Source organism: Haliotis cracherodii, unplaced genomic scaffold, assembly GCF_022045235.1.
Source record: "Haliotis cracherodii isolate W230 unplaced genomic scaffold, xgHalCrac1.p SCAF_3, whole genome shotgun sequence".
NCBI classification, from domain to species: Eukaryota; Metazoa; Mollusca; class Gastropoda; order Lepetellida; family Haliotidae; genus Haliotis; species Haliotis cracherodii.
The window spans coordinates 34,311,304-34,338,004 of NW_027266286.1; the positions used below are offsets into that span (position 1 = coordinate 34,311,304).

Sequence of the window (26,701 nt, forward strand, 5' to 3'; positions counted from 1 at the left end):
CATAAACAATCACATGGGATTAACCAAGGAGTATATCATTGGGCTAACTATCACTATGTTAAGGTTTCATTCACAAATATTTGATGAATGACATGACACTATTCATTATTGATGTGTGAGGTAAAAAAAGTATTCAATTTTTACCGCAAATGAATTCACTTCACTGTCACGATACTTCTCAATTGTTGTTATCTATGCTGGAAATACAAGTGGAATGCCCGTCTGTTTCCTGGAAGGTCCACCAAATGAGCTGTGAAACTGGAATCTGGCCCTGACATAAGGATTGTCTTGTACTTGCTTGATCTCTGATTTGGCCGGATATACCATGAACCAAGATGAGATAGTAGTTGGATCAGGAAAGTTGTGTTTTTGCATAAAACAAAAATAAACTAGATGGGTGTGATCAAATCTGATGAATGGAGCTGTAATAGAAGTGAAGAGCCACTAGAAACAGTGCAATTTTTTTTGTACTTATTCCATTTGGAGTTGTTGAGAAAACTTCAGATCTATGAACAAGTGCATATCTTGTTTTGGCATAACAACCAATCAGCAGTCTTGTATCACTGATTAGTGGATATAATAACACTATATGACTTGAAAGCATGGTAATCATTAGTCGGAATATTCTTGCAGTATACAGCTTCATTTCATAAGAACATAAACAATTTACTTGTCACTGGATTAAGAGTGTTGAGTTTGCCCTTAAAATGAATAAATGAGGCGCTGTGACAGATTGGGCAATAACACCCCTCCTGGTTAGTTCCAATACTGCCTTAGTACGGGCTTGGGCAGGAAAATATTGTCTCTCTGACCAAATGAATTTGTTACAGAACCACATCTGGGTGGTGAGTAACTCTGCTCTCTGGAAGACTGTGTGTCAGACTGAGCTGGTCAGTAAGGATGGTAGTCAGCATCTCTCCCGGAATCCCTGCAAAATATTCCTCTAGTGGTGAGATGACATAATGCATAACCAACACAAACCAGTCAGTTAAGATCCAACATTTGTAATGTGTCGGTTGCTCAAAACCAAAAACCTTGACTTCAGACATCAGCAACAACTTCGGATAGGAGACTTGACTAGTCAGCAGATGTTTTCTTCCGTGCAGGGAGGGTCCGGTAGAGGAAAATCAAGAGTTCGGTACGTCCAGCGTTTCAAAAAGAGAAGTACTAACTTTTCATCTCTCTAAAATTCTTGATGGCGTTACAAACCTGGTTGACCGTGGTAGAGTGAAATGTTATGTGTTGAGATTTAAAAAGGCTCATAGCCACCTGCCTGTTCCAACTTCTGTGGCATAAGTAGCCCTGCATTCAGCTTGAGACCCCATATGTGATGCTAAATTTCTACTATTAACCTCGAAAAATGCTGTGTTCCAGTTCATAGTGAGTTGTTTGAGAAGAATCAGATAAGTCCTGTTGAGATGAGTCATCTTAGTTCTCTTCAGCTCTCTGATCTGCGTCCTAGCCGTGCCTGGGTAGGTAGTCGTGCCCCGTCTGGGTGGATCCAATGTGGAATGTGATGATCTGGTTCCATCAGAGTACAGCTCAGGGTGAAAAAAACAACTTCTCTCGATGTAAGCGTGCAGTCCGGTGAGCACTGCCATATGGTACACTGTCCCGGTGCCTGACTAGTTCTCTGGCTGTCGTGATCATCATTCTGGTCATGATGTTGATTGTAGCACTAACAGGATGCTTGGGGATGCTTCTTTATTCTTTGAGCAGTGCCCGTGATGGTCGTTATGTAGGTGGTGGGAAACTGTTCCATGCTCCAGTTTCTTACCTCAAACGAGCCTGTATAGCTGAACGTGCGTGATATCTGTGGAGTCCGTGGTGGACAACAGCTCTGAGTCCAGTCTTCTAAACTCCAGCGGGCATGCACAGCTCCAATATGTAGCATGCTCTACATCAACAGCGTGAAGGCTTTCTTCAGTTGGACCTACGGCTACTGGCCTACCATGGCCATGGTACGATACCCTAGCTGTCCAAACTTGTGGAAATGTATTCTACACAGACACTTGCTCTCCTCACACACCTGTGGCCTCTTGTGAAAATGAACCCACACTTTTAGAGATCTTAACCAAAAACCTACCTACTTTAATAGGTTTAATAGGTTATATGTAAATTCATAATAATCTTCTTCAGTTGTATGGCAGGATAATAACTATCTAGTCTTACTAGAATATGTTAACTGAAGATACAGTTGAATATAGTGTCAAAACTACAAAAAATGAAATATGACAACTCAATTATTTTAGATATTGACACTAGCACACACAAGAAAGAAGTGTTGGCTTCCCACCTCACATATGCACATGAGGCTTGGGAAGCAAGATACTATTACTTGCACAACTTATTATGGACAGCTGACAGTGAAGAGAACTTTTGTTGAAAATCTAGAAATATTTCTATAGTGTGATAACAACCTAAATATAGGATTCTTGGCAATCGTGTGTAATAGAGGTTTTGTATTTGTAGGAATTATACTGGAAATGATGCATGATATCCCTGAGCTGTCCCAGGACAACTTGGTTTGAAAACAAAGTTTGGTGGCAGTAGTCAAATTCTGACAAAACCTCCAAGCATCTCAATTTACATGGGGTTGCTAACTAGAGTGTCAGTTCAATGGTAGTTCCATAATCCTGCCTTTCTATAACAAGAGTCATCCGAAGATGACATATCCCCCCGACGTGGCATGTCGGTAAACTGTGTGTACCTTCAAATGTATTTAGATTGGCAAGGAAATCTTTTTAATCTTAAAAAGATTAAAATCTATAAATAACAAACTGCACTACTAGTGAACATGATTGATATGTGCATATAGTTTGGTGAATCTCTATCGCATGGTTTAGAAGATATGCTCCAGACGAGAACATTACCCTAAGTTCATCAATTTTCAATTTAAATTGAAAAAATAAAAAAATAAAAATATATCTGTAAATGGCAAAAGCACCACTACATAACCTGCTTGATAGGTGTAAAATCTTTTGAGAAGCTAAGTTGTATGGTTTGGGAGATATGGTCCGGACAAGAGCTCTACCCTCAAATTTCCTAAGTTCATCATATTTCCATGGAAACGACAAAAATATAAAATTCTAAAAATCTCTAAATAGCAAAAGGCACTACTACTGAGCCTGATTGGTAAGTGTACCAAGTTTTGGGAAGCTAGGTTGTACGGTTTAGGAAATATGCTCCGGACAAACGATGATTACATACGGACGGACAGACAAACGGACAGATGGACGGACGGACATACTGATGGCTATATTCCCCCGTCACTATATGTCGGGGGTAAAAAGAAATGAAGAGGTAACCTACCATCACTGAGCTCCATTGGCTGAGCACTTGGCGAGAGTGTTAGCTGTAAGGGAAATGTTCTGATCAGTGTATACACACACAATCCAACATCCTAACGTTCTACAGTTTCTAGAAGACATATTAATCCATGTTGTTAGAATGCACAGGTTGAGTTCAGCCCTGTCTGCAGTACACACTACATACCTGCTTCTCCAGCTCATCCAGGTCAATGTCATCCAGGTCAATGTCAAATGATAGGTCCACACCTACAACGCAAACAGAACCTTATCAGGTAATGATGTTTATGATACAATTCCTCCTCTTACCATAATATGTGAAAAGTAAGACAAAGGTGGGTAGGTGCATGGGCCGTTGAGTGGATGAGTCTTAGGTTGGATGGATAGGTGGGTGGATGGATTTCTGGTGGGCTGGTGTTTTGGTGGGTTGGTAGGTAAGTCGATCTTGATCAGTATCAAGGCATTGTGGTAAAGCATTTCTGTAACCACAAAGGCCATGCTCACCTTTGTCCAAAGTTGTTTTGTTGTCAGGTATTATAGGTAGAAGTGAACTGTTCAGGATCTTTTCAAGAGGCTGGGCAAAGTCAGTGGGATTACACTCCTTGCGCTTCATAGTCACTTTGGCAGTGTCACAGGTGTTGTTGCCTTGGCTTGTACTTGTTTCCATCCTTGGGTCCATCAGTCGGCCAACAGTGAGTCCCCTTGGCTTGCTGCTTGGAAGGAGTACATTTGACAGACCAGTGAAAATATTTGCTACATGTTTATCACCCAGATTCTCTTTGCCATTCTTGGCACAGGCGGATATAACAGTCTTTAAAGGAACACTATAGACACTGTCCCTGCTACTGCTCTCCTTGGTCGAACATGTGGATTTGTGTCGATGTTTTTGTTTTAAACTTTCAGGATCATGCTTAAATTTTTTCTCTGGAACTATGTGTCCTTCCAATACAATATCTCCATGCACTTCAGTTTTCTTACAACTTTTATACTCAGAAATCTGTGTCACTGTTTTCTTTACATCAGTTACTGTTTTTGTGATCTCTTCTACTCTAGTTGTCTTTACACTATTAATAGACAATTCCTTTTCTTTGTAGGTTTTCTCCATTTCTGTTTGAAAACTGTCATTCTTAGGTTCAGAATGCGATCTCTGAAAAAAAGAAAAAGATCTTCATATGGTATATGAAAACTGAATACATGACACTTTTTATGGACTGCAACTTCTTTTATTCTTTGTCATGACGTTTTAGAGATACTTCTTGCTCCTTCAACAGGTGAATGCTGAGTAAGTTCATAGAGCTAAAATATAAAAGCATGATTTTTAGTGTCCTGTCCAAAGAGAAAGTCGTCTCACCAGATCAGCACGCTGCTCACCCAGACAATATAGACTTTCACTTCCGACAGGACACTGAAAAACATGTTACATGCCAACAGTGAAGGTCCCATCCAGTCCACCCCAAACCCCAGGGGATGTGTGTATGAGATACGAGGGGCGTTCAATAAGTTTTGCAACTTCAATATAAGACCAAGTCGCAGAATATATTTTGCACTTTTATTTTTCGATATAATCTCCATTCACCTCAATACACTTATTCCATTTGTCCTTCAAGCTTTTAATACCACTTTTATAGAAATCCACAGATCAGCCCTCTAACCCCACCTCTGTGGCAGCCTTATGTCCTCGTCATCCTGGAAGCGTCTTCAACATAGGGCAGATTTCATTTGCCCGGAACAGGAAACAGTCACTGGGGGCCAAGTCTTGGCTGTACATTTAAATCACTCAAACTACAGCCCATACGTAGCCCACAGTGACTAGTCTCTCACCACCATTTCTAGAAGGTACCAGAAAGCATTACATGCTAGCACACATTCCAGTGTGATACTAAAATGGGATCAGTGATCATTTCCAGCCCAGTAAATGACATCATATCCTAATCAGTTATTAGGAATACCGCATGGCAAAACGTCACTTCTTTCCAATCACCACATCCCTATATTGGGGAGGTGGATGGGATTACTTGCTCATGTAATAGAGGTTGTATTCTTTGAATTATACACAATGATGACTATTGTTTGATATTTCCTTTGAATACCTTACTTCTATTACATCATAGCCAGAATACCAATGATGATTTGGTGGGATCTAGCATATAGTACTCCAGGATTGCTGACAGTAATTGAAACTTGAACACACAGAAACGTTAAGAAAATCACCAATACCTTGATACCTGCACTGTAAATACTGCCATATTGGCATTCCCATCTATTCCGGTCTATGATGTCGCCTCTGGGTCTTGTGACGTTATTTCTGGTTGTGTTGATATTAATTCTGTTTCTATAGATGATCTCTTCTGGTTCCAATGACATCACATCTGGTTACATGATGTCACTTCTATATTTCGGTTGCGTTCATGTCACATCCTATGCTGATGACCTCTTATGCTGTTGTCACTTCTCTTGAACCATAGAACACATCCAGATATTCTGGGGTGAAGCCTGCTGGTAACCTTATGATCTGAGCCACCCTAGACTGACATAATGATCAAAATGCCCATTTGGTTGTATTCACTGGAATTCTACTGGGAAACTATGGCCCTGGCAGCCCAGGAAGAATAGACTGTAGATGCCGGTATCTCTCATGCAGATAGAAATTCGTAAACATATTTTAGGACCCTCAATAACAGCTAGCAATGTCTTGTTCAGCAGAGACGAAATTCCATGATGATGATAAGGTGCAGATCTCATGAGATCTCATGTCACACCAGATAGGCGGAGAGAGTTCTGCTTGACAGTAGCTTTCCGAGATGGTGTTTTCAACCAGCCTGCAACAAAAGTCTGGGTGATATCAGTAGTAGGCTTGAAGTAGATGAAAAGTTGTTTCATGTGTTGACGATGTTCTTGTGTAGCGTTGAGATAATATTTCAGTGCTCGCACAAGACACATGTATAAACATATCTTCCATCTGAAATGCCTGCAAGAGTCAGTTAATGTCAGGGTGAGTGCCGAATGTTCAAGGACCGAAGCTGGAGCTGATCAGTATCCATCATTCATTCCATGTAAAAATTCCTTCTCCTGTCGGTGATGGAGCAAGAATCTGCCACCATGGGGACAGTTACATCCATGTGTTCCACTCCCAGTCTTCTCTGCCACTATCTGAACTTGTGTCATCAGTTGTCTCAGATTGTGGAGGATGAAGACCATGCCACAGCATCTGAGGCAGACATGGAGAAACCAGAAGCCTGCATCTTCGCTGTGAGAGTTTCCATGCTTGTAGGTGAAGATTATGCAAGCTGACATGGAATACATCTGATCGGGGCATAGTGGTAGTGGGCCTACCTTTAGAATACAGTACCACAAACTTTTCAAACATGTGAAAATACCCTATGACGTAATGTGTAGTATTTTGTTGCAAGTCACACCGGGGAAACAATGCCTTATGACGTCAGGGGTCATCGAGTGTGCATAAGCTCCTCCCAGTGATCTATCATCTCCACACGCAATGTCACTGAATACGCCCAGCGGTGTTGAGAGTTTTGAATATTTGTTAACTAAAAAAAGCCTGCGGCGGCGCATTTTATAGCAAGCGATAGTTTACGAAAGCACTTTCATTTTTTATAAATCTTTTATTTTGTTTTTCTCGTAATTCAAGCGGCTAAAATGGTCATAAATGGGAACTAATATACATATATTATTTTTTCTGTTCATTGATTTTTATTATTATGCACAAGAATGCAGTTTATTAGGGATAATATATTAGCCAGTGTTAGGGTAGGTTACCTCGAACTCTATCCTCAGCCCTTGGATCCCCTTTACGATCAATCACCCCTTTTCGATCATTAGGGTTAGGTACCCGTTTAGTGGCTTTTAGATTACCAGAACTCTATCCCTAGCCCTTGGACCCCCATTACGATCATTAGGGTTAGGTAGATCTACCTGTTTAGTGGCTATTATAAATTCTATAGCGGCTCCTAATTTTCTTCACACAAAAACGTCGAGTAAAAAGAATTAGATGGTTTTATGTCGAATACTTTGGCTACTGGAAGCTGTCCAGGAACATTCACACAAGCCACTTTCACCGGCTACATTTTTTCAGTACTGATTCAAAAGTGAACTCACCATTGTGTCGTCACTAGGCATGCTCATGCCTCCCTCATTCCTTACTATTATCCACATCATCCTTACGGTGGTCCCTAGCACACTTTTCTGTCACAAAATCCACCTGACAAATTATTAAATACCATGTCATTCATGTGTACTCTTGAGTTTGACGTCGGGAGCCGTATACAGTTCGCGCCATATCGAATCATTTCTCGCCACTCGGTATCTTGTAGATTACGGAATGGGACGAGTGTGCCAAATGGCATCAGGATCATTCGTAAGTGTCCGTACACTAAAGTCACAAGACAACATGCCTACCCGTAACCTTCATAAGTGTCCGTCACCTTTTCCACCATTTTCGTTCAGTTCCGTAACATCGTAGGCATGACTAGGTAAATTTGCATTTTGTTTCACAGTGTGGACGTAGCTCAGTCGGTTAGCTGTCGGGCTAACAATCCAAAGGTCGCGAGTTCACGTCCAACAGATTCTCACAAAAACTGGTTGCTTGTCTTTGAGACAACAGCAGACATCGTCCTCTTGAGAAGTTGTGGTACTGTATTCTAAAGGTGTTCCTGGTAGTGGAAGTGGATCTACCATATGGAGTGGGAACAACCTGGGAAACCATGTCCTGTTTGGCCATGCTGAAGCTATTAGGAAGTAGTGTCCGAAATAACTGCCTGCCCGCCTGCCCACCTGCCCTTGGGTGGTATCTTTTCTGTCAGGTTGCATGATATTATCCTCTACCTGCCAGACTGTCTGGCAGATTCATTTAAGACTACTTACATATTAAATTTTTCAATTCCTTCAATTCACAAGTAATTGTTTGCTTTATTTCAACTGAATCAAGATGTAATTTGTCTCTTAGTTTTGGTGATTTTTCAATATTTATTATGTCTGAAAGTGGACAGGGAACTAGAAGATGGTCAGGCAACTCTTATGGGTCACTTACCCGTCTGTCTTATTTGGTTCTAAAATTATTTCGAACACTGTGAGGAAGACTCCACAGTCCGACTCCTACACTTTTCTAAGGACTCGGTATACTAGCGGCCATGGAGGAAATGCACCAGCAAACATCCTTTGTAGAGCATGCGCATATAGAGCCTGCAGGTCTGGTACTGGACCGACATTGACAGAGAGCTTGTTGTTAGATTTGTCACAAACAAGACGAGATGTTGAGTGTCCCAAGTCGTCGTTATCCACTTGAAGACTTTGGGATGTAGAGACCACTCAGTCGATACCACTTTGTTCTTCTGGGACAAACCATCTGCAATCGATCGAGTCCACTAAGATGAATAAACGTATAGTCTCCATCAACAAACATTGTTTGTCGGAAGCAGCCAGTACCAATGAGTGACACAACTTGTTTGTCTTTGCGCTGAGTGCGTGGTAAATCACCAATATTTCATGACAGTTGATGTGAAGATCCCTGTTGTGATCTGACCATGTCCCCTGGACTGTAGCTCCAACCCTGAGAGTGCCGGACGCACCCATGAAGAGATGTTGGTTGGGTGGAGGAAACAGTAGGGGAATCCCCGACATTGTCAATACACATATGTTGAGATTGGACACATAAAAAGAATATACTGCATCCCAAGGGACACACAATAATATTCATTGTGCCTACAGTGCATCAAGAGCAGCTATGGGCGTCTGTCATTTCATTCATCAATCATGACCACTGTCCACATGATCATTGATCCATTCCAGGCAATTAAGTTATTATCAAAATATACAGTACACTAGACCATTTCATTACTTTACAGAACCTCATATTTTCTGCAAGGACCCTAAGCATTAATTATTAAGGGAACCCTGGACCCCCAGTTTTGTAAGTCAAGGTAAAACCCTGGTCAATATCTGGTAATTGAGAAAACAGTGAGTCATGAGTGGTGTCGGTCATCCGACAACTTGTCATCCGTCTTAGTGCGAATAAGAGTGTGATTGGCATGACAAATGACTTGGAATGACTCGGGAGGTGCAGGAAGTCGTAAGTTAGGCAGCAGAAGATAGATTCCCTCTACGCCACTGACAATCATCCTGTTGGTATGCTAACAGCAGATTCCAATCATGGGTGTGAGGCAGGGGGTCCCGTAACATAGGGACGATCATGGTGTTGCAAACCCTCCGAAGAACGTCTAGTTGTTGCATTGAGGATGGTAACACAAGACCAAGGAGCGTCCATTCCAATTTGGAATGAACGTTGGATTGCTTTGGAAAGATCGCTCATTCCAACCTTTCCAAAGCTTGGAAGGATCGATCCAAAATTGGATTGGCAATATTTCAAAACATATTTCCAACACAGGAAATGTTTGGAATGACTTGGAATGGTTTGGAATTGTTCGAAGTATGTTTAGAAGGAACAAGTTAAAATATGTTTTATTAGTAATTTGAACAATAAAAAGACTATGAATTATCTATTGAGTTTAAACTATATATAATAGATAATAAACTTATCTCAAACATTCACTACTTGTCTGTCTAGCGAGGGGCTTTTACAGTCGCATTCTCCCTAAGGTGAGAGAGAGACCCGCACTCAAGATTAACTATTAAGCAGCTGCCATTTAATTATAAAACAGACAGTCGTCTAGATGTCAGTGAGCCGACATGTGCCTAAGATCATAAAATGGACAATCTTTGGTAACATCTAATTTATTGTTGTCTCACGCCAGAGCTGTGAATAATTCTGTTCATTGAACAATTGGAATTCAGGAAGTTATCAATAATTGTTTTACTTTACATAAGATAAGATAAGTTGTTTACAACATAATAATATCATGTCAGGACGTACTACAGTCAAAACCGTATATTTTAAAATCAATTTAATGACAGACTATGATTTCCAAGTCCCGATTATCAAATCAATGAGGTATCAGTTTCACCACAATTGCACAGACCGCCCATACTTATATATATTTTTTTCATAACTATTCTCCCGTTAAAGTCCTATCCTCTTATGAAATAATCTGTGAGAGTGATCATCATTAACGAAACTCATTCTCATCAAAGAATACAGAACAAATGAAGAATCAGATGCATACATTTATTGCCATGCTTCATTCATCACGAAGCAGATTTACATACATTTGTGAATAGCATTTAAACTGTGATAATGAATTTTACCATTGTCCATATTAACATAATAATATAAACATATCTACAAAACAGGACATGCATTTAATAAATATTTACCATAATATGGATTTCCGAATATATAAATGACTTCAACGTTAATATTTCAGACAAAAACAAAGTCTCCTGTCTTTTAATGTTCAGGGGAAAAGGGTTTGCTTTCACAACTGAACATTTGTTTCCACCTAAGGACAATCAAATCAAGCCAAAAACACGAAAAATACATATATATGGTTAGCGACCGTCATTATACAGCGAGGGGGAAAATTCGTCTGCTCTAACTGCCTTCACAAAAACATTCCAGCCATTAATTATTGAGGCAGCTGTGACGTAGTAGCATTACATTCGCTGCGTTTGCAGCATATAAGATGTGTAATCTGTGGAGTAACTAAAGTAATATTTTGACTGAAATCTTACTTGCATGGTTGTTTTAATAGAAAACTTAAGTTTTAAAAACACAATTGTTCTTATATAATGTTTTTAGGTTTGGTTTATAAATACTTTTTTATACAAATGATTATATATACAAAAGATTTTTTATACATATAAAACTGATCGAAAATACAGCTGAACAATAGAAAAATCAAAATAGGAGTTGTGAATAGTGACAAATTTTAATTACATCACTGTGTCAATAATTATTGACTGATTCCATCAAACAACTGTCAAACCATTTATTGCCATGTACGTACATGTACACATGTACACATGTACACAGGAAGACGGCGCTGTGTTGTTGTTGTTGTTGCATTAGGTGTTTAAGAGGTCGCCTTCTGCCTAGGTAATTTCGGCTAACCTGTCCCTCTTTGGGACTCCTGTGTGTGAGAAGGGTTCACATATCTATTGTGAGTTCGGTGTTCACATAATTTCTGTTTTTGCATTGATATAATTTCTATTTTCTTATATTGATATGATTTCATTTTTATCCTTGGCTGCTCTGTTTATATACATTCGATCAGCTGTCCATCTCTCAGAAATAGAGTCAGTTTTTTTGCCTTCACTATTGCATTTCTTGGCTTTAGGAGATCTATGACAGATAGCGGATCTAACTGCAATTCTTGTTTTAACCTAGCCCGGGCTGGGGCATGGTCTTGACATTCTAGCAACAGGTGGTCAATGGTTTCAGCCTGATTGCAAGATGAACAAACCTTGTCATAGTGCTTTTTGTGACCAAGTCTGAGGCGTGAGATAGCAGTTTCAATTTTCCTTTCATTTGAGTATGAGTTTGGCTTTGTTGGACCTTGGGTTGAATTTTGTATAGCCATCTGCCGATCTTACTTGCGTCCCATTGGGCTTGCCATCTTTTTGCTATGGAGGCTTTGATTTTGCTTTTTATCTCTAGTTTACTAAAGGGAATAGGCTGTATATCCGCTTTGTCTAGAGCTAGCTTCGCCAGTGAGTCTGCTTTTTCATTTCCATGAATATCTATGTGAGAGGGGATCCAACACAGCTCCACCTGTTGCCCTTGGTCCGATAGTTTTGTATATTCGAATAGAATATTGTTGACTGTGTTTGGCCTGGAGTTTGAGTTTCTGCCACTGATGGCCTGAAGTGCACTTAGCGAGTCTGTTAGGATGACTGCCTTTGCTTCCGGGAGTTCCGGAATGAGTTTGAGTGCATGATGAATTGCCTCCAATTCAGCCGTGAATACTGACTGACCATCAGGCAAGCGAACTGAATGTGCTTGGGGTTTGGAGCTGTGGATATGGATCCCGTAACCAGCACTGTTGTTGATAGGATTCTTGGATCCATCAGTGTATATATGGGCCCAGCTGTCCCAGGTAGTTTGAATTTTAGTGATAGCTACTGATCGTAGTAGGGTTGGGTTTTCTCTTTTAGTGACTTCTGATGTTAAAGCAGTGTCAACTTTGGGAGTTTGTAAAGTCCAGGGAGGGTGTAACCCTTTGTAGTGACTTTCTGGAGGCTGAATGTCATCGCAATTGTGACTAATATCCCAGATGGCTTTAGTGAGGGATTTTTTCGAGCTAGGGCTTCATCTCGAGCGTTTTTGTCTTGCCATATTTTTATAACAAAAGGGTTTCATGTTCATCCCCAGAACGATAAAATTGCCTGCTCTCTTCTTAGATTCAATGGGAGTTCTCCCGTTTCTACTTTTAGTGCTTCTAGTGAGGTGCCTGTGGCCAGCATTAGGGCTTTGTATTGTATTCTGTCTAGGCGCCACAAGACAGTTTTTGATGCTGAGTGAAAAGCCTAACAACCATAGTCAATTTTTGATCTGATAAGAGCTTTGTAGAGGTCCAGCTGAGTGTCCCTCGATGTGCCCCAAGATGTGCCTGAAATTGCCCGTAATACGTTCAGGTCTTTTTGACATCTGTTTTCCACATATTCTATATGCTTGCGCCAAGTGAGGTGTTGATCAAGGATAACTCCAAGAAATATTGCAGATTTTTCGAATTTGATAGGTTTGCCTTTTATGGAGACACGGGGTATCATAGCATCTTTCCCCCGGCGTTTGAATAGAACTCCAACAGTTTTTTCACTTGAAAGGGTGAATCCCCATTTATTGCACCATTGATCTACTCCGTCCTGAGTTTTTTTCTGATTTGTGAGATATCTCTGTGCTTTACCCATATTGCTCCGTCATAAGCGAACTTAGAAGTTTGGGTAGGAGAGTTGACATGGTCAAAAAGATCATTGATCATGATATTAAACAGGGTTGGGCTTATGATACTGCCTTGTGGCGTGCCATTGTCCAGTGCCATATAGGATCAGATCGATTGTTCCCTTTTTTAACTGATAGCGACCTGTCTTGCAGGAAGCTGTCTATGAAATTTGCCATGTTCCCTTCAACTCCATTTTGTGATAGTTTTGAGAGGAGTCCGTCATGCCATACCATGTCGAAGGCTTTGCTGAAGTCCAGAAATACTGCGGCTAGGTATTGTCTGTTTAATTGGGCTTTTTTTATTTCATTTTCCAGTCTTAGAATATGATCTAGACACGAGTGTCCCTTCCTGAAGCCACTTTGGTCAGGTTTTATGTGATTGCCAGTTTCAAGATGATGCATGAGCCTTTTTGTAACCATGGCTTCCATGGCTTTGCACATGTTTGAGGTGAGTGAGATCGGTCGATAAGAGTTTGGTAGGGCTTCGTCTTTCCCTGGCTTTAGCAGCGGGATAACCGCAGCATGTTTCCATGCTTTTGGGACTTCTCCTTTGGACCATATCGTGTTATACAACTCAGTGAGTAAGCCTTTGGTTTGATCAGGTAGGTTTTTCAATATCTCGTAGCTGGTTGTGTCAAGACCAGGTGCTGTGCCTTTTCTATGTTGTATCGCATCATCAAACTCTGTCACAGTAAATGGTATATTGTATACCAGATGCTTGCTTTGCGGCCGTTTTGAGATCTTAGGCATAAGCATTTTTTCCTGTTTGATTTCTTCGCTGCAATTTGTGTTGCTGCTGACAGATGAGATGTGCTCCAGACTGTTTTAGCATTTGTTTTCTCATTAAGGGATTTGCAGAAGGTCTGCCATGACTCTTTTTTAGAATCGTATATGAGTTGTCTTACTTTCGTCCTGGCTGCTCGGACTTGGGCAAAGGCTGATTTATCCCTTTTTGACCTATTCAGGGCTTTCTTTCTCACTCTCCTAGCTTTTGCTATTTCCCTGTTTCACCATGGTACCGGCGTTTTGCCAGTTTTGTGGTCTTTTTTTGGAATTGATTTTTCAGCTGCGGCAATAATTGCTGAGGTGAGGTTTTGGCAAAAAAGATCAGGATCATCCGAGGCAATTTCTGAGGACTCGAATGATATACATTCCTTCCTGAATTTAGGCCAGTCAGCCTTTGCATAGTCCCATGTGGGCTGAGGATTGGGCTGTTCCTCTAATTGTGGTGGGTTTGTCAGCACCATACCCGTGCTCGTGGGTTTCACCGAAGTGGTAAACGTCTGAGACCTGCATCACTTCGGGCTTTCCTCCCACATTAAGCTGACACGCCGCGATATAACTGGAATACTGTTAAAAGCGGCGTAAAACCCAACTCACTCACTCACTCTAATTGTGGTGGGCTACCTATGTAGGTGAGTATAGGAAGGTGATCGTCATGGACTTGCCATTGGCAATGTGAGGCGAGGTTTTTGGTGGCAATTGTGAGATCAACTGAACTCCACGTGTTGTGGACTTGGTCATAACGTGTGTGACTGCCGTTGTTCAGAGTTATGAGATTGTCGTCCTCAACCCATTTCTCTACCATTTTGCCATATTTGCATGAATCATTCCTGTCTTCCCAAAGAGGGCTGTGGGCATTAAAGTCACCAAGGATTATCCCATTTTTGCCTACTATTTGAGCTAGTCTTGTTAGCCCTTCCATGTTCGTTTCATGGGTAACCCTGTGATATATGTTAGCTATGCATAATTTGTTGCCATTTGCCAGTTTTAGGGAGATTACATGGGTTTCAAGGTTTCCTACGTTTGCTTCAATATTTTTGGAGGTACAGCTGTCATGGACAAGGGTGATTAGTCCTCCTCCCTTGTTGCCAGGCATAAGTCTTTTTCTGTCTTTTCTATATTTGGTGTACCCAGTTAGTGTGAATTTGGCTTTTACACTGAGTTAAGTCTCCTGTATTAGAATGACATGAGGCTTGATCACCTTTTTTTTACTTACTTACTTACTTACTTACTTTGGAGATTTAACGTGCGCTTTCCGACTGATGCGTATTTCGCACACGGGCCCGGCCAGGCCATTTAATGTGTTTCCGAAAGGGGCGAGGGTGGTCTGTGCAACCCAGGAGGGGGCTTTAGGGGTTGCTTATATAGAATTTGGGAATTTTGAGATTTGGAATAGATGCCGATGGGCTTGGGGAGGAGAACTAAGGGAGCTGGGTATGGTGGATGATTGTTTGTTTATGTGATTTTGATTTGGTAGGTTATTATGGTTTTAGATGCGTTTTATTAGTTCCGTTTTGATTAAGAATACGCCTAAGGCCTTGAAGTTTTCTAGTTTATTTTGTGGGTTTAGTATTGCTTCTAGAGTGAGAGCCTTGTTTAGATTGAGGGTGGTTTGTAATGCGGTTCGGTGTGTGAGGTAGTGTGTGCAGTGGATGAGTGCGTGTTCTGGGGTTTCTGGTTGTTTGCAGTGTGGGCAGTTACCTGTAGTGTGTTTTTTAAATTTTTTTAGGTGGTTATTTAGGTTGGTGTGTCCTGTTTGGAGTTTAGTGATTACTCTGTCGATTTTTTTTGATGGATGGAGAATTTTTGGTTTGGTTAGTGGTTTGCTGAGCACTCTTTTGATTTGGCTATTTGAGTTTAGATATAGGTTATGCCATTTTTTTGTGATTTTTTGTTTGTTTACACTTTTAATTTCTGATTTTGAGATGGGTAAGTTTAAGCTTATTTCTGGGATTTTGAGGGATAGTTTAGCTGCTTTATTGGCGTTTTCATTACCGTATATTCCTACGTGGGCGGGTATCCACAAGAAGGTTATTTGTTTGCCTGCTTTTGTTAGGTCGTTGGAGCTTTTAAGTATTTGATTTATTAATTTAGGTCGGTTTTTGGTATTTTTGTTTTGGAGGGCTTGTAGTCCACTTAGGGAGTCAGTAAGTATTAGGATTTTTTGGTTGTTTTTGGATTCTTGATTGTGGAGGGCTGAGGCCATGCCCATTAGTTCGGCCGTGAATATTGATTGGTTATTTGGGAGTCGGAAGGATTGTGTGGTTTTAGTTGGTTGTGTGGTATGGACTCCGAAACCCGTGTGTTTGGAGGTCGGATCTGAGGATCCGTCCGTGTAAATGTGACACCAATTTGGCCAATTTTTGTGTATGTATGCTAGTGTGGTAGTTTTAGCTATGTTTGGGTCGGTTTGTTTATTTATTTGGCTAGCTAGTGTAGTGTCTATTTTGGGTATTTTAAGTTTAGGGGTGAAGATATTTGATTGTTTGCAGTTTTGTTTAAGATTTTTAATTTGGTGTTCATTTAGGTAGTTTGTTATTCTTTGGGATATTGGGGTAAGTAAGGGGTGTTTACGAGCTAGAGCTTGGTTTTTAGGGCTGATGTTTTGGTTTATTAAGTTTTGGATGAGAGGGTTTGATTGGGACGCGGCCCAGAAATTTAAGCTTAGCTGTTCCCTGCGTAGACTTAGTGGCATTTCTCCTGTTAAGGCCTGAAGTGAGGTGTAGGAGGTGCCATGTTGGGAGCGTGTAATGAGTTTGAGAGCCTGATATTGTATTGAGTCAAGTTTTTTAGATAGAGAGTTGTTTAGGGTGTTGTATATGGCGCAGCCGTAGTCTAGTTTTGATCTAATTAGGGATATGTAGAGAGAGAGGAGAGTATCTTTGGAGGCTCCCCAGTTAGAGCCAGTTAGGCATCTTAGGGTGTTTAGGTCTTTACTGCATTTAGTTGTTAGGTTTTGGATGTGAGCATCCCAGGTGAGATGTTCATCGAAAATAAGTCCTAAGAATTTGGTTTGTTTTTGAAATTTGATTGTTTGATTGTTTAGCTGGAGGATTGGGGAGGCGGGTTTCATGTTTTTATGTTTGAATACTATTCCTGTTGTTTTTTCTGAGTTAAGGGAGAAGCCCCATTTGTCAGCCCATTGTTGTATTTTATTAAGAGATTTTTGGAGTAGATTTTTGGCCATTTTCATGCTTTTAGTGCGGATCCAGATGGCTCCGTCATCCGCGAATTTCGATGTGTTTACTTTAGGGGATAGACCCTCGAATAGATCGTTTATCATTATATTGAAGAGGGTGGGGCTGAGGATACTGCCCTGTGGAGTGCCATTTTCTAGGGGACATTGGTCCGATAGAGTTTGGTCTATACACACGGTTATTTTACGATTGTTTAGGAAGTCCTGGATGTAGTTTATTATCTGACCTTTGAGTCCTATTTTTTTAAGTTTTTGTATTAGCCCATCGTGCCATACCATGTCGAAAGCTTTAGAGAAGTCTAAGAAGATGCCTGTGGTATATTGTTTATTTAGTTGTCCTGTCTTAATATCTTGTTCTAGTCGGGCGAGGTTATCTAGGGTTGAGCGGCCAGGAGTGAAACCGCTTTGATCTGGGTTTATGGTGTTATTTTGGGTTAAGTAATGTTGTAATCTATTTTTAGCCATTTCCTTTTTTTTTGACGAGTGCAGTCAGTTCATTACCGTGGCTCTTAAGGCCATTTGCGTTCCACTGTAGTAAAAGCAAGTCTATGATAATTTATAGATGAGTGCTTATTGAGTTTTAGGGCATACCCTCTTTAGGAATTGTTTCTTTGTTCCTTTGTATTTCATTATTTTGGAAGCCAATTTGAGGATGCAGGTGGCTTTGGCTTTAACACTCATTTTTCTGCTTGTAATTTGGATCAATGCCGTGGCAATGAACTCTACAACTTTGTTTGTGTTCTGAGCCTTTTGTTTATGAGCTGGTGTTTTCTTTGCCTGACTGATTCGTTTGCTGCGTTCCTCAGTTTGAGGATTAGAAGGCATGGGGTTTGATTGGGGAGCTTGGGTCTTTTTCCCCTTGCGTTTTGCAGTGGCTTTGTGCCTGTGAGCAGGCGGATCAGTGCTCACAGATTCGATTGTTTGCTCACTGCTCACAGATTCCATTGTTTGCACAGTAGAGTGATCAGTAGTCGCTTGGGTTTTTTCGACCTCAGTGGGTTGAATAGATTTGGATTCAGATTGCTGAGTAGGTATTTTAATTATACGTTTGCTGATGAGCAAGCGTTTAGGACATTTCGGCGCCAAGGATGAATGACCCTCTTTCCTGCAGTTTGTACACCATGTGTTGCAGTTTTCTTTGCAAGAAACTCGGGAACAGTTTTTGCACTTGGGTGGCTGGTTACATGATGTTTTTGTATGTCCATAGAGCATACAGTTTGTGCATTGGGTTGGCCTTTTCCTGTATGGTATGGTTTCTATGTCCTTACCACCTAGATTAAGGTGGCCGGGGACTGACTGACCGAGTAATGTGAGTATTACTACTCGTGTGTTGTTTGTGCCCATTGATTTGATCCTGAATGCCGACAGGATTGTGGTTGAGTGACTTTCTTTTGGGCTTGACAGACAGTTTGATAAAGCTCGTCGTCATTAATTGTTTTGTCTAGATGTACTGCACATCTGACATTGCTGAGCCACTTTGGGGTATCCCATTTTAGTTTGATCCCGTTTATGCTTTTGGGCATATCAATTGACTCTGTGAGGTTGTCCCCGACAACAACATACCCTCTTCCACACTTATTTATTCGAATGATATTTTTGTGCTTCAGCTCTTTGGCAATATCTTGAGCTGTTAGGATCTTATTAAGATCTTGGGAGAAGTCTGCGCTAAAGACTACTTTTTCCCATTTGGTTTGTGGTCTTCTATTTTGTTGTGTCTTTGATTCTGATGAGACCATTTTTTGTCTTTTCTGTACCATTTTAGCCTTAGGTGGGCTAGATTGAGGCTGTTTGCGTTTAAGCATGCCTTGAGCCCATAGGGCACTATAATCGATATTTTCGTGAATCTGTCCTGAAAACGGTCAGGGACATTTAGCGCGGCTTGACTATAAGTCAAGCCTTTCAGCCGTACCGAACAGTCAAGCTGCGATCTCGGAATTGCTCGCCCGATTGAATCCAATTGCAAGCGGAGACAAGATTACTTCCCTTACCCAAACATCTTCAGTAAATCATGAAATTAATGCGAGCATGACATTTATGCGAAAAATGCGATCGTCAGTCCCTCTGATTATTTTAATATGTTCCATTTCATCATGATAAAAAAGTTAGTAACTTATAAGGTTACCACGTTGAAAATGGAAAAGATCATTATCAATAACAACAAAATGTATTCTCTCATCACTCAGCCTAACAGTGATATAACTGCAAATAAAACAATCAAGTGCGCTTAAGTATTACACATGGTGGGTGGAGGACCAGGGGCACTTTGAGTTTGACAGGTGTCATCAACTGGTCAAGTAACATCACGGTTTGTATATTCACGTTGATTGGACAGTCTAGACTAGCCCCAACTAATCATGACAGCGTCTTCAGAACAGAACAGAACTTTATTTCTCCCAGGTTTAGGCTTACGTGGATAATGGAAAATTTTGTTTTAGTGATAGCACATTTATAATTCAATCTAATATATCAAACTTCCCAGGCTGAAGTTGAGTTCTATGATGTTGTAAAATCTTATGTTGATTCTATTGATAAAAATCTTGTTTTAACAACGGTAGATGATGACTTCCTTGACAAGGAAATATCTATCCAGGAGGTTACTGATGTTATATCTGGTATGCAGTCTAGTAAAGCCCCAGGTTTCAGTGGTATTAGTATCAAATTTTTCAAAAATGCCACAGAACAGTGTATATATATGCTACAGTTTCTGTTGAATGCAGTTTTATATTCGGTCACGTATCCGTCTGACTGGACGTTAGGTGTTATATTACCCTTGCATAAGAAGGGCAGTTCTAGTCTACCAGCTAATTATCGTCCTATTACATTATATGGAAGTTTCTGGGAAGATTCTTGCTAAAGTTATTAGTAATAGGTTGTATAGATGGGCAGAGCAGAAACAGTTTTTCACTCCGGAACAAGCAGGTTTTAGACGTGGATTCCAAACTACTGATAATATCTTTATTTTACACACAGTTATCAATAAATATCTCTCGTTGTATATGGGTCGCCTTTACTGTGCCTTCATGGACCTCAAAGCAGCTTTTGACTCTGTAGACAGGACAAGTCTTTTATTCAAACTCTGGTCTGGTAATGTTAAAGGCATGTATAATTTATTAAGAAATATGTATGCAAAAGTAAAGTCATGTGTCTCGCCTGAAAAGGGTTACACTCCATTCTTTGATTGTGCATTTGGCATACGTCAAGGGTGCCAGTTATCTCCCTTTTTGTTTTCTTTCTTTATCAATGATTTGGTGGAATTTCTAGCCCTAGACGGTCAAAGATGTATAAGTTTAGACTTTATTGAGTTGTTTATTTTGCTTTTTGCAGACGACATTGTTTTGTTTCACAGTACACAATTGGGACTGCAAAGGAGAATTAACAAACTAGATTCCTATTGTCAGAAATGGAAGCTTAAAATAAATACTGTACTGATAAAAGTAAAGTTATTGTATTGAGAAAAGCTGGCAGATTGAGGAAATATGAGAAATTTTATTTGGGTAGAGAAAACCTAGAAATCGTTAAATCGTATAAATACTTGGGCGTTCATTTTTTGAGTTCTGGCAGTTGGTATATTACACAGAAAATATTAGCTGACCAGGCATGGAAAGTGTTATCATTAGCTAGATCATCAATTAAGGATTTTTATAGTTTACCACTTAAGGTCTTATAACATATTTTTGCTGTAAAAATTGTACCTCTTTTGCTATATGGAGTGGAAGTTTGGGGTTTTCACTCTTCGCCTAATATTCTTCATATTCAGGATAAGTTTTGTTAACAAATACTAAGACTTTCTGTCTCGACTCCGAACATTGTAGCTCGTGGTGAGCTTGGCAGGTACTCTTTGAATGTCAATAAACACATTAAGATAGTTAAATATTGGATGAGGTGCATAAGTCAAAGGGAAAATATAATATTGTACAATGTATATGGGTCATTCTCTAAAAAAGTAACATTTCCTGTCCAAATGAATTTTCTTGAAAACAACTCATAATTCTGTTTTCAGATTACTTGACAATGAAGATATCTATCAGATGTATACAATATTCTGATCAAATTACTGCTATAACCTTATGTAAGCCAGAAAAATACCTTTAATGTGCAGAAATGTGCAGAAACTTCTTGTCCACAAATAAAAAATCAAACTTTCTCAAATTATCTTAAGTCTCTGGGAACAAATACTTCCCAAAGCCCTGGTGATTTATGTAGCATGACATCATGAAAGGCAGATAACAGCAGAAAAGCTGATGATTTTCCACTTGGATTCATTATTTTTGGAAACAGTAATCTTGTCCAGAGTAATAGTGTCTGTCCTGTCACCAGATAGTACAAATACAAATAATAATTGCTCCTTTGGTAAGCCAGAAGGCTAAGGTCTTTGGAGGTCTCTTCCTTTCCAGTACTATCATGGCACCATATGCTCAAGCAATTTATATTGGTGCAGTGTCTTCAAAATAACTGGTAAATGTTGTCTTTTGATGTGTACTTTTTGTAGGTGTCTGTGCTGTCACCATGCATTTTGGGTTCCGGAATTGTTATTAAAAAAATCAAATATAATGAGTATATTTGACTGTCAGAATGGAACTCAACCAGTGTGCTTTTTTTTAGTGCAAGAGAGAAGTCATTGTCCTAAGCTGGCATTACGTCATAGTTTGTCTCTCCTGTCACTGTCTCTGCTGTCACCTTAAAAAAAGTGACAGGACAGACATATTTAGGCGACAGCACAGACATATAGTGTTCAATAAATGTTTCAACATATATATATTAAAAGACAAAGAAAACATGAATGGTAATGTATTTTGTATGTTTGTTTGTTGCATGAAAATCTGAAGATTATTAACATTTGGGTCAATAAACAGTGATTACACTGCACAGTAGATCTTTGGTAACAGCACAGACTTTTAATAGTGACAGCACAGACACTTTTCAGTGACAGCAAAGACATTTTAGGATTTTTGTATCATGTTGACACAAATAATGAACAATTATTAATTTACTCGCATTACTGTTGTACATGATTAAGAAATGTAACATATTTAGCAAATTTAAATGAAAGTAATTTTACATGATCACTTCAAACACCGTGTCTATGAGTGACTGTGACAGCACAGACACGTAACAGTAACAGCACAGACATTTAGTGTTTAATAGAGATTTTGAGAAAGTTTTGTTCAATGTTTCAGTGTCTTTAAAACTCTATCTCTTAGGCTTTTGTTAGTTACCGGAAAAATTGAATTTCCATTAACATTTGGGTCAATAAACAGTGATTACACTGCACAGTAGAACTTTGGTAACAGCACAGACATTTAATAGTAACAGCACAGACACTTTTCAGTGACAGCAAAGACATTTTATGATTTATTTACCAAGTTGACACAAATAATGAACAATTATTTAATTTGCTCGCCCTACTGTTGTACATAATTAAGAAATGTAACATATTTAGCAACTGAAATGAAAGTAATTTTACATGATCACTTCAAACACCCTGTCTATGCGTGAGGGAAAGAGAGAAGTGGAGGTGTGTGCTGACAGAATGGAGTGTATGAGTGGGGAAAAGAGAGAAGTGGAGGTGTGTGCTGACAGAATGGAGTGTATGAGTGGGTGAAAGAGAGAAGTGGAGGTGTGTGCTGACAGAATGGAGTGTATGAGTGGGGGAAAGAGAGAAGTGGAGGTGTGTGCTGACAGAATGGAGAGTCTGAATGATGATGAAATTCACCAAAAGACAAGTAAGGAAAGGGTTCAAAGTTCAGATGATGATAAGATGGAAAGACAAAAGGAAATACACCAGCCAGGTGATACAAATGAATGCCCCGGGAAATTTGTTGTCATTGTGTATAACATATCATATCCTGGTTATGTTGAAGATATAGAGCTAGGTGAAGTTTTTGTGGAATATATGCATAAAGCGGGAAAGCAGGGGAATGCAAATTGTTTCTTCTGGCCACGCAAACTTAAAGACAAATGCTGATACCAATTTGAGGACATAATTAGCTTTGTACCAGAGCCTTCCAAAATATCACTGTCCTCTGACTATTGTGTTGAGTCTTCTTTGTGGGAAGATATGTTGGAAACAATTCATGGCAAACAATAACCTGTGTTTATATGTGCACATGAATGAGGTCAAGAATGATTTACTGAATGTTATCATATAATGCTATCATTTGGTAAAAGTGCAAATATGTTATCAGACTTTGTCTGAGCTGTTACTGTTGAAGTTTTGAAAGTTGACTATTCTCGTTTCCTTACAGGTTTATGCTTGGAATAAGCAACAATAACCTCAAAAAGTGCCATTAAGGTTGTTGGTAGAGTTTCTGATCAAGTTCTATTTTTGAGATGAGCAATTCCACATAAGATTGGTTTATGAATTTTTGCTTGTCTGTGCTGTTACCAAACCTCACATTTTTATCTAATTAAGGTCAGATACAAAATACACCTAACACTTTGATATGCACATTCATTGAGTTTCCCTTTTTTTGACTACCTTTACTTCTGAAACACAGAACACAGATATAGTTATTATAGTTTTGGCAATTACAAAATATTTTGTCTTTCCTGTTACCATGTTGTCTGTCCTGTTACCGTGAATGTCTTTCCTGTCACCAGGTTTCTGCCATCTCAAAAGTTATAATTGGTTCAACTCTGCTGACAAAAATATATATAATTCATAAAATGAGTGTAATAACTATTATTACCTTATAGAATTATGGTAGTTCCATTTCAGTGTAAGAAGTAGACAGGTTTATCGTACATCTTTTTGCAAATAATTCCATTGTATGCATATATTTCCAGTCTAATAATATAGTAAAGCCAATAAATGAAATTTTAAAGCTGTTGGCATTTGAACTATATCAAAATGCAACAACCATATCATAAATTTAATTCATTTTAGATTTATGTTTGGTGACAAAAACTGATTTTTATGCATGGTAACAGCACAGACATTTGGTACAGAGATGCCAGAAATAGTTTTCTGCAAAAAGGAAAATAAAGACATATTAAGCCTGCATATTTTACACTTGTATTCAGTAATTGTTATGTTGTTTATCTGCTCAACAAAAACATTTCAAAAATGAATTCTGATTTGTTGATTTTTCATAGGCCAAAATGTTACTTTTTTAGAGAATGACCCATATAGATATCAGTATAGTTCAGCAGAGAAAAATATAGATTGCTGGGCACTAAAAGTAAAAAACCTATTGTTCACTCATGGTTTTGGACAGGTATGGATGGAGCAGCATGTTGTCAATGTCCAACAATTTCTAGTCGAGTTTAAACAAAGATGTATTGACATTGACGTTCAAAATTGGCTATCAGACCTTGCTAAATATTCTAAACTTGAAATGTACACACAAATTAAGGTGCAGTAAAGCAAGGAAATTATTTTAATGTAATTAATGTTAAAAACTTATTGCAGAGCGTTATGCAAGTTCCGCTGTTCCAACCACGACCTAATGATTGAGTACGGTCGACGTCTCAAACTTGACCGTAAGAATCGCCTTTCTCCCTTTTGTTTAATACCAAATATTGAATCCCAACTACATTTTTGTCTCGAATGTCCATTTTATCAGGACTTAAGAGAAAGTCTTATTCTAGAATTTTATTTTAAATTCCCATCGAACAATAAGCTTATTTTATTATTCACATTACGGAAAATCACGGTCATAAATAATTTGGCTAAATTTATCTTTTTAGCTTTAAAGAAACGTAGTAAATCTTTTGCATGATATGGATGTCCATCATTTAATATTTGCATAAACAGAAACTTTAATCATATTATATGGTGCTTCAGCGCATATTATGTCATGTTTCATGTATAATGGGCCGGTGGCCCCTTTACCGTAATAAACACACTCTACTACTAATATACTTTCCTTGATTGATTATATGACAGCGGTCGTAGATCCGGATGTATCTAAATATGCTCAGTAAATACACAGGATTTATTGTTATACTATTAGGATTTATAGATACAATTGAGTATTTATACCCTTGATCATAAAGTTAGTCACTACTTTTATTTTCACATGTTTGATTTGTATGATTTAGGTTATGATTAAATTGACAAAATAAGAAATCATTCCGTGTATATGTGTATTATATATTGTACCCCAATACGTAATTAAATTGTGTATCAATAAGGACACTAGGTTAATTACTGTAATTGATTATTTGATAAACATATTCACTTTTAGTTGCGTAATATGTCACAGAGGTAAAGCTAATTCATAACAACTAATTGTCCCATTTATTTGGCTTCTATCTTTTATCATGTTTATATGAAACAAATGCTATAACATGGGGTGATAAACTTTATTGGCAATAGACGTAGCATATAATTGTCCGCATGAACAGTCTACTCTGTTCCAGATATGTTTATTCATTTTGTCAGCATTTAAATCGTTGCATTCCTGGCTCAATGATTCATTTGACGAAATCTTGTTCCCTGTTTTGAATTACCGTCCGATAGTTCCAGACCAATCATAAAATTTCCAGCCCTATGTGTTGCGCATAATTCTGAGATAATTCGAAGTTCATATTCTTGTACCAACACTTATCAAAATTCATTTATACCTAGTACTATTATGTATATTAGTTCAAATTATAATAATGAGGCCCTCTATTCTCGAAACGGTCTTTGTTCTACGACAACCGTAAGTTGGTATGGGAAAACACAATATTTGTTTAATTGTTCAAAGTTTATAGTCAATGTCATATGATTATAGACAAGGAAGATAAGAAATTAAATATAAAGAGTAGCCACTTTAAATGACAGAAATTCTTTTAGTAAAATTTGCTCATGATTTGGTCTTTTCGTAGTAAATAGGGCCAAAATACTCTTCATTATTTACTTTCATGCCATTACTAATCTCACATAAGGTCAAAAGTTGTACAACGTTTAACAGATATGATTATGACATGTTGTATCCAAACATATCCGAACAAATCCAAGCTTGGAAATATGACCTTGACAAATTTTGGAATGGTCATATTTCCATTTGGAATGGTGGTATTTCCAAGTTTTGGATTGTTTGGAATGGATGACATTTTGTCCAGTGTAAAGCATGAATCGGAGACAGCGTCCCAAGTTTAGCATCTCAATGAGAGTGTGTAGAGCTCTGTTTCACAGAGAAGACCCTGGAGATGAGGGTCTCCTACGACAACTACGTGGCTACATCCCAGGGAGACAGTGACGGGGAGTCAATGCACCCAAAAATATGTTTGAAATACCACCTACTTAAATTAATACGAAAGATAAATACGACATATACAAGTTGATTGCCTAACATACATTAGCACTGATTTTGAACTCAAAGACATGTGCTAAAATACACTGAAAATGTTTCAGGAGTCAGGCTTAGTGAGCGTGCCCACACCCACACACCAAAACACATACTCAAAAGAAAGAAGTGATGATTTCCCTTCTCAGGACATGCTCATGTGACATTTGGCATGATATACAGTATTCCTAACAACTGATTGGGATGACTGACAATGAAGAGGATGTCTCTTTAAAATCTAAAGATTTTTTTAGTGTGATGTTAACCAAATTACAAAAATATAGGCCATGAT

General features: G+C 38.9%; 1 protein-coding gene across 2 annotated transcripts in view; it reads right to left on the minus strand.

Annotated features, from left to right (window-relative positions):
* The window catches only part of LOC139473798 (M-phase phosphoprotein 8-like), a 112,467-nt gene that overhangs the window by 56,165 nt on the left and 29,601 nt on the right, over positions 1-26,701 (minus strand). For both annotated transcript variants that reach the window (XM_071256558.1, XM_071256559.1), the window contains exons 4-6: positions 3,813-4,455; positions 3,496-3,557; positions 3,313-3,355 (exon numbers count right to left, since the gene is read on the minus strand). In XM_071256558.1, coding sequence (XP_071112659.1) covers positions 3,313-3,355; positions 3,496-3,557; positions 3,813-4,455 — 748 coding nt within the window. The remainder of the gene's footprint in view (positions 1-3,312; positions 3,356-3,495; positions 3,558-3,812; positions 4,456-26,701) is intronic.